Below are 8,371 nucleotides of genomic sequence, written 5' to 3' on the forward strand. Positions count from 1 at the left end.
TATTTACTGTAGCCCTGGCTCGCAGATAAAAGTGCAGTAGTTGCTACGGGGAGCACGACGGTCGCTCGCTCCGTTTCTGACGGGGCCACGAAAGATTTAGTGAAGAAACCGAATTAAAAGCAAAGTAATTACATAAAAAATAATCAAAAATGATTGGAAAAGCAATGCGTTTCTTTCTAGTGCGCGCAGCAAGTGGCAAACGTGTTCCGATTTAACGTAGCGTAACGACTTGTCTCTATTTTTCCACATACCAAAAATGGTATTTTTCGCGTAGTTCGTTGTTCGCATAACACGTAAAACTTCCAAATGGCGTTCAATTTTGCAAATTTGGCCGATAATATGTGTGAGTACTTGCATATATTCGCAAAACTGTTATTTTCCTATGCATAATAAGATAATCAAGTAACTGCAACTAAAGTTATCATTGTGTGTAATGAAGAGCACCCCACAAATCAAACAATTGGAAAAAAATACCAAACCCTCAATTGTGTGTGTGCTTTGTGCGCTCAGACATTGCTATGTACGCTTTGCTGTTGCCTTCGCTTTATCACAGCTGAACAGCTGATTTTTATTTGTTTTTATTTTGCCACCGGCAATCAATACTGGATACTGACTGAATTCTCTCTTGCAGTGCCTGTTTTTGGCAACATGCCAAATGGCGTAAGCCTGCCAAATCATCCGAATTTCATTAATCAATTGGCGGCTGCCATTACAACGGCCACGGCAGGCGTGGTCGCGCCCTCTACCACAACAACAAACAATAACAGCGGCAACAACAACAGCAGCAGCAATAATTCAGCAGCGTCGCAATCGGCAACAACATCAACGCCAAACAAGTCAACTGTGAACAAACTAAAGTCACACAATGCACAGGGAAGCGCACCCATGGATTTAGAAAATGACAACGACCTTGATGAACCGGATGTCATAGCGGCAGCAGCTGCCGCAGCAAAGCCAGCCGACAAATTGCCAGGCAGCACGCTAAACCTACCCGATGCGCAGCAGCTCTATTTAAACGGTTTGATGCATACGCCACCAGGCTACTTGTATTTTCCGGCGGCACAGAATGCTGCAGCCGTGGCAGCTGCCGCTGCGGCAACAGCGCCAAGTGGCGGAGTTGCCGCAACAACAGCGAACAATGCCAGCAATTCAAGTGCCCAAATGCTGATGGATCCGACGGCTATGATGGCGGCTGCAATGCAACAAATGCAGCACAACTATGCAGCTGTGGGCTATGCAGCCGCTGCAGCTGCCGCTGGCATGCCAACGGATGCAGGCGTTGATCCAAGTCTAGCCACAGGTAAGGCTTGATCTAATAATTGTCATTCAACAACTTAAATTAACAACTTTTTTATTAATAGATGGCAGTGGCAATGCGGCACCACTAAAAGAAGTCATCAAGACCAAAAACTGCATATTGTTTCCACCCAATCCAAATGCACCGCCACCCACCATACGTGAGCGTCCACCCGGCTGTCGCACAGTGTTTGTCGGCGGACTGCCAGAGAACATTACGGAGGAGGTCATTCGCGAGATATTCGAGTCATGCGGTGAAATCACCACATTACGCATGTCCAAAAAGAACTTTTGCCACATACGCTATCGCCACGAGGCGGCCATTGATCGAGCCATTTACTTGTCCGGCTACCGGCTGCGGATCACCAGCCTCAATGAGCCACCCAACTTTGGCCGCCTGCATGTTGACTACGCCCAGGCGCGCGACGATCAATATGATTACGAGTGCAAGCAGCGACAGTTGCAGCGTGAGCAGCGACATCGTGAACGCATGTCCTTGGATCGCCTACGTTCGCAGTCGCCGCCACCCATACCGCATTACACGGATCATGAGGCCACCGCAGTGGCGGAGCATCTACGCAACAACGACACCTTTGTGAAGGCCATACAAACCATAACAGCGTGGCTGGAGCGTGGCGATTGCACCAAGCGCAATGCGAACGTCTTCTACTCGATGATTCAGAGTACACATGCGCATGTGCGACGTTTGCATGCCGACAAGCAGCAAGTGGAGGAAGATCTTAGGAAGGCGCGTGAATGCTTCCGCAAGCAGATGGGCACCATGTCTACGCAATGTAAGTCCACTTATGTATTATCCTAGCCTGTAGTTTTAGCTGGGTTTATAGGTACGCTCCCTTTCTACTCTTTTTTTTTTCTCTGATTTTGTTGCGACCCCGGTTAGCATCTAGCGTCTCTATACAAAAACACATACAATACATATACACGCCTACACACACACACATATATACACACCCACACACACTCACACTAGCAATTTAGTCATCGCGCCAAACAACAAAAATACAATTATCAATTCCACATACAAGATTTCACTGTCTAAAATTTGCTCAGAAAAAACAAGACAAAATTGAAGACGACGAAGGCGCAAGTGAAGCAACAGCTGCAGGTAAAAGTCCAGCCACATCTCAGCACTGCATACTGGTCAAAACACAGATGATAAAGCGATCAAATGAAGAATTCCAGTCATAAACAAAAATTTCAATTCAGAGTCGCATTTTAGGTGGCCACATACTTAAAGAAAATATAATACCACATGCTTTTTTGTGAATTTCTTAGTTCATACTAATTTCTAAGAGTTTAAAAGTCTTTGTAGAATCAACTTTTATAAAAATTTCTCTTTATGAACAGTTAACTTTTTGCCGTTCAACTTTTGGCTTTAATCATTGAAGCAGATTTTCTACTGAAAATAATGTTGCATGCTTTTAGGCATCAACTTAAATTTCAAATGCGTATACGTTACCTGTGCAAATATTTACCAATATATTTTATTGTCTTACAAATTTGCATTTTAATCGCAATATCTGTGCTTTGTGCCACTGTGCAGTGACTCGTTTCTCTGTGTCTGAGGACTGTACAATTCGAAATCTGATGGCAATGCACATGACGACACATGTATGAAGTGTAAGTCCAGACAAAAGGTTTGTAGACCAAACTGAGATAGTCGTACTATAAATATAAAGTCAACGTAGCTCTCGGACCAGACACCAACCGCCGCTGTCTGGCCGTCTGTAGAAAAGAACCACTATAATTATGAAATAAAAAAACAACTAACCACATCATCATCATCGAAAACAACAACTAACTGCAAATCGAAGTCCTTAAAGTACATAAAACTTGTGTAGGTAATAAGCTGTTGTATAATCTCTCTCTCTCTCACTCTATCTCTATCTCTCTAGTCTGTATTATATACATAAATCTATACCAGGGTACCTCAAGTAGTTTTATTCTACTTATCATTTCTCACTGATGTTATTTGCAAGAAGAAAAAAAAAACCGAGACTAGTTTAAAAGCGTCAAGAATGAATACTAAACAAAACCAAAAAAAAAACAAAAAAAATATCTACCCTCTGTCCTCCCTTAATATTATTATATATTATTGCATTATTGTTCAGTCACTCAGATTGAAAAAGTGTTCAATGCCGCTAGTCACAAGAAGGTTTGGGACCATTTCACCAAAGCCCAAAGAAAAAACATCGATCAATGGAAGAAATTGGCCACGGTACGTACAAATATGTTCAAAAAGAATGAATTACAACAAGTTCAGCAGCTGAAGTAATCCTATAAAAACCTACTACATACGTACTATATATAGAGCTACATTCATGCCCATATCGTGCCTGCTGTCCCTATCCTCTTGTCCAGTATTATCCAGTATTATTGCTTGTCTAAAATTTCAAATATTTAGTATTGTTAATGTCAATTACCACTTCGTATCTGTCTGCATGTCCTATACTCTCTATCAACATGTTTCCATTCAATTTCCTTTTGTTTTTTAATTGAATAATTAGTTGTTAATTTCAACGATTCATTTGCACCACATTTAACACATTTGCGACTGTTTTTGTGCCCGCCTGAGTTTCATTATCCAAAATTAACATGTGTGTATTGACGTCACGCTTATTGTTATTATCTAACCGTGTTGGTATTTAGTATTCATTTAATGAATTGTTACTAATAAAAAAGGGAACTGTTTCAATACTTTTGTCTAACATTATCACCAACCAGTCTTTAATCGTTCCTTTTTTGAATGTTTGAAACAGTTTTCTTCTTCATTTCAGGTTTAGCTAGTAACTCTCATATGCTTTACATATCTTAGCGACAATTTTGTATAATTATTTCTGAACTTTTTCGCAATTTAACTAAGCGTTTGCATACAAATTTCTGATAAGCTTTCGATTTCAACTTATATAACTAAATGTAACTCTTAGACGAATGACCATAAACTTGGCAAAAACAAAACATGTAATTTACAACAACAAAAATTAATAGATTTCATAAATAGCAAAACAAACAAACAACAACAAAAAAAAAAAGAAAACAAGAAAACATTTGCAAGATTCACTACGTTCGATTGGCTGTGCAATTTGAGTTGGTAAACAGTAAGAAACTAAAAATACAAAATAATATTTTAAAAAAGAAATCGAACAATGCAAAACCACAAGAAACCGAAATTACAAAAGTTTATTAGAATTTTGTGGAGAGGTAAGTAAATGAATGGATCGACAATTAGTACCGAGAGCCAAATGAGAATTTGATGATGCATTTTTCAATATAAGAACTATACATATATAATTTTATAATTAGGTACTAGAATACTTTTTAACATCGTAAGCAATGGAATCTGACTGTTCTGTCCACGACAAGTTATTAATGAATTTATATAATTTTGGAATGCCATGCAGGAACTGCGAACGGTCCAGATCGACGATGACGAAATGGAAATCTCCGATGATGACCGCGACTATGAGAAGCGAACCAAACGCACACGCTATGACAGCGATGGGCTCAAGGTAAGTTCATCTCAATTTAGTCTATTTCAATGTTCAATTCATAATAAATTTCCTTTTACAGGATGAGAATGATTCGCTACGCTGCCAACTGGAAGCCATACGCAATGAGATGTCGGTGGAGCGCAGCGATTGTGTGCAACGAGAGAAACAAATAAAGGTGTTGCAGGAGACCATTCGCAACATGCAGACACAGTTGCTGCAGACGAAGTTACGCGAACAGAAGGACATGAAGACCATTGAGCAGCTGGAGCGCAATCTTAAAGAGGCTGGCGTTAAACAACTGCTACTCAAAACCAAAATCAAGGAGACTGTCGATAAGCTAAAAGACAAAGAAGCGTACAGCAACAGCAACAGCGCCTCGAATGCTTCCAATGCCGAATATAGCAGCGGTGATTCATGCAGTCACAACGAGGAGGATGCTAGACCAAAGGAGACAGTGCCAGAACTGGAGATTATCGATATAGATAAAGTGGATGACGATGTGCGTATTATTGAACATCAAAGCGGCGTCGTTGAAATCCATGAGATCGAGGATGATGAGAAGCAGGAATCAAACTCGGCAGAAAGTTGTCAGAAAACTGTAGAAGTCAAATCACAGTCCAGCCCGAAGGTTGCTAACGTGCAGGCAATTCCAGTTAAGACCACACAAGAGGTGATAACTGAATATGTTTTTAACGAATTTCATTTATAAATGTTTATTAATATTCTAATTTGCTTACAGAGTGAATTCAAGTCGCTGGCACTGGCTGAAGCAAAGATTATTGCGTTAACCTCGGCCTATCTGGTTTTGCATCCACATGGTGTGGATATTGGCAGTGTTGCCAGCTATCTGCGTAGCATGCTACTTAAATCTCTGGAGTTGAAGAGCAACGATGAACTCGCAAATATTTTAACTAAATACACAAATCTCTTTAAGTCTGAGCAATCCAAGTGGAGTTTCTGTGGTTTCACCGACGATTCTTTGGATGCAACAATCTCAAGCGAGGCATACTGAAAGCCAAGCATTAACAACAAACACCAACAACAAGAACAATTAAATGCTTTAATTAAATTACGTCTATCGTATCGCATAGTGGTAAGTGGTGAGGAGAGGTGAGAGGACCGCCAATTGAAATGTTAACCAAAAATGTGTTTGATGCAATCACATAAATGAGACCAGTTTTCTAAGTGCAAGTAGTTTACATAAACATAAACATACACACACATACTCTATCTCTCTTACACATAGAGAATGAACTACCGTTTCAATTATTTAAACAATTAAAATGTACTTTGTAAGCAAATTCTAATTACAATATATTGTATACAGAGATCATGCATATTATGGAAAGACACCAAACAAAATATTGCATACAAATGCTTTTAATAACGAACCAATAAATTTAATTTTATGCTAAACTTACCAATTGTGTTTTCAGTAAAGAGTTACTATGATACCCATATGAACGATTACTAAGAAGATAATTAAGTAATTTAGCTGAATTTGTTTAGCATTCGTAAATTTCTTTATTGATATTTAAGATTGATATCAGGATTACCTCTTTTTCTGATCTTGAAGGCTTCTACTTATTTCTATATAGCTTTATAATTTGCTTGTGTAACGTTAATATTGTATAAAACAATAGAACGGCCCTTTTTTTCTCGTACATGAATTTAAATTTAATTATTCTCTATATTCGCCATAGAACTAGTGAAGTTTCCGCTTCGATTTTTTAGTAGATGCGGCTCCCCACAAAATAGCTTCATCAAAATATGCATCCTTTTTCAGAAACCTCCCGTTTAGATTACTGCAACCATTCACAATAATTATAAGGTTATCATACATTTATTTGTTTTTTTTTTCACTGACCTGAAAATAGGTATATATGTACATATATATTATATTACCATCTACCATGATAAGTTGACTTCATTTTCTTGTTACCGTTTCACATTATTTTGATCAAATATTGTGCAGATTTGATCACCGTGCTCATCAAATCAAGTTCAGAACCCCACATTTCATTGCCAATGACAAAACCATCGTAACGAGCATAACCAAAATCGCAATTAAAAAGTTTTATTTGTATGTAGAACTCATAATTATTATTAATTAGAGTTTCTCAAGTTTGATAAAGAAATCGCCATCCATCAGTCTAATTTCTATAGTAGTCATTATCACCTGAATCTCTGTGGAAAAACCAGCCAGCCGACACCAACAATCTCTCCATTGCATATCACTGATAATGAAGGTATTTCAGTTAGTTGAATTTGATGAACTTCGATTGCATAGCCAAAAGGAACGCAATTGGTTGAAATCTTTCTGACGGTTCCATCTGTTGATAAGTTCTGGCTCTATGCAGCATGATTTAGGTAATCGAATCGTTAACAGTTTCTCCTTTTAATTGTCAAAGGCAACGTATTAGATGCAAATGATTATTACTCATGCTTGAGATGTATGCGATCTCTCTATTTCATGCCTTCCGAGATTGTGTATCTAGATGCCTGAATCAGAGCTTGTTGAGAACTAATTTGCCTTCATACTAATTTGACAATAAACGATATTGCTATGTATACTTACCTCGTTGCGAATTAATATTAAAACGTACCTCTATTGAGTTAAAATCTGTTCTGTTTCCAATGCTACAAAAATATAAAGCAAACGCTTTGAATCCATTAGTAAGAAACTACAAAATAAAACCAAACTGGTGTACTGAATAAATATTTTGAAAGATATCTAAAGACAATGCTTAATGCTGAATATATAAGAATATATAGAGTAGCTTACAGATAATCATAGACTAATGCTGAAAGCTTGATCTGTTTGCGATTTATCATTAAAAAGAAAACAATATTCAATAGATACTTGCTGCAAGTAAACACATCTTGCTTACTTACAACGAATTGAATCACCCTCGCAAACAATAGTTTTTTTTTTTTTTTAAATTCCCAGACGAATGCGTGTGCGTAAAGCAAAGCTTTTCGCACACCATTGAGAAATTGCACAGATGATTACGTATGAAGCTTACGTTTCTTACGTAAGCTTCAACGAAATACGAAACCAGCGTCCTTTGCCAAGGACAATGCCCAGCACACAGCATCCCCAAGGCACACACACACATACACAAACAAAACCTCACCTTCACACTCACACTGGTGCACACATCCTGTACGATGAGATGACGAAATTCGTGCATTTTAAGCGACTAAAACTCCAGCTTCTTCCCACACTTGACGTCAGAAGTACGTTATTTTTTTTTTTTACCTCATCTTTTATTCGATTTATTAGAATCCAGCATAAAGATTAAATTGTCACAACAATAAGAACAACATTGAGTAAAAGCAGTGTAAATTTCCCACTTTGACGCAGCATCTCTGCCGCTGTGTCTGCGTCGCTGCCCGGCACAGTGTGATTGTAAAAATGTGTAACGAAATATAAAATGAAAAATTATGAATGTAAAGAATAATTGAATTATTCCATGATTGCAAATTTATTCAAAAATTAAAGAAATAAACACATGTTTTGCACGCACTTCATTCATCATGTTTTTCACAATACGCATTAT

The 8,371-nt window shown here is 38.2% G+C and overlaps 1 protein-coding gene across 5 annotated transcripts; it reads left to right on the forward strand.

Annotated features, from left to right (window-relative positions):
* The first annotated feature begins 39 nt into the window (after positions 1-39).
* LOC132788336 (ecto-NOX disulfide-thiol exchanger 2) lies at positions 40-6,219 on the forward strand. 5 transcript variants are annotated; one of them, XM_060795671.1, is made up of 8 exons: positions 40-124; positions 181-343; positions 632-1,300; positions 1,362-2,090; positions 3,429-3,535; positions 4,719-4,826; positions 4,888-5,478; positions 5,548-6,219. In XM_060795671.1, exons 2-8 carry the CDS (start codon positions 307-309, stop codon positions 5,818-5,820), a joined length of 2,514 nt encoding a protein of 837 aa, XP_060651654.1. In that variant the 5' UTR covers positions 40-124; positions 181-306; the 3' UTR covers positions 5,821-6,219. The 5 variants fall into 5 exon arrangements, with proteins under 5 accessions (XP_060651654.1, XP_060651656.1, XP_060651655.1 ...); XM_060795673.1 differs by lacking the exons at positions 40-124; positions 4,888-5,478; positions 5,548-6,219 and adding an exon at positions 4,319-4,518 and having other exon boundaries at positions 205-343; positions 4,621-4,734; XM_060795672.1 differs by lacking the exons at positions 40-124; positions 4,719-4,826; positions 4,888-5,478; positions 5,548-6,219 and adding an exon at positions 4,319-4,706 and having other exon boundaries at positions 205-343.
* The last annotated feature ends 2,152 nt before the right edge of the window (positions 6,220-8,371 follow it).

This window comes from Drosophila nasuta, chromosome 3 (genome assembly GCF_023558535.2).
Source record: "Drosophila nasuta strain 15112-1781.00 chromosome 3, ASM2355853v1, whole genome shotgun sequence".
NCBI lineage: Eukaryota > Metazoa > Arthropoda > Insecta > Diptera > Drosophilidae > Drosophila > Drosophila nasuta.

Bases quoted from the DNA above. Each gene is read 5' to 3' on its own strand.
- LOC132788336 (XM_060795671.1), top strand. From the start codon at position 307: ATGGCGTTCAATTTTGCAAATTTGGCCGATAATATGT. The intron at 1,301-1,361 runs GTAAGGCTTGAT...TTTTATTAATAG, and splicing joins TGATCCAAGTCTAGCCACAG to ATGGCAGTGGCAATGCGGCA. The intron at 2,091-3,428 runs GTAAGTCCACTT...ATTATTGTTCAG, and splicing joins GGGCACCATGTCTACGCAAT to TCACTCAGATTGAAAAAGTG.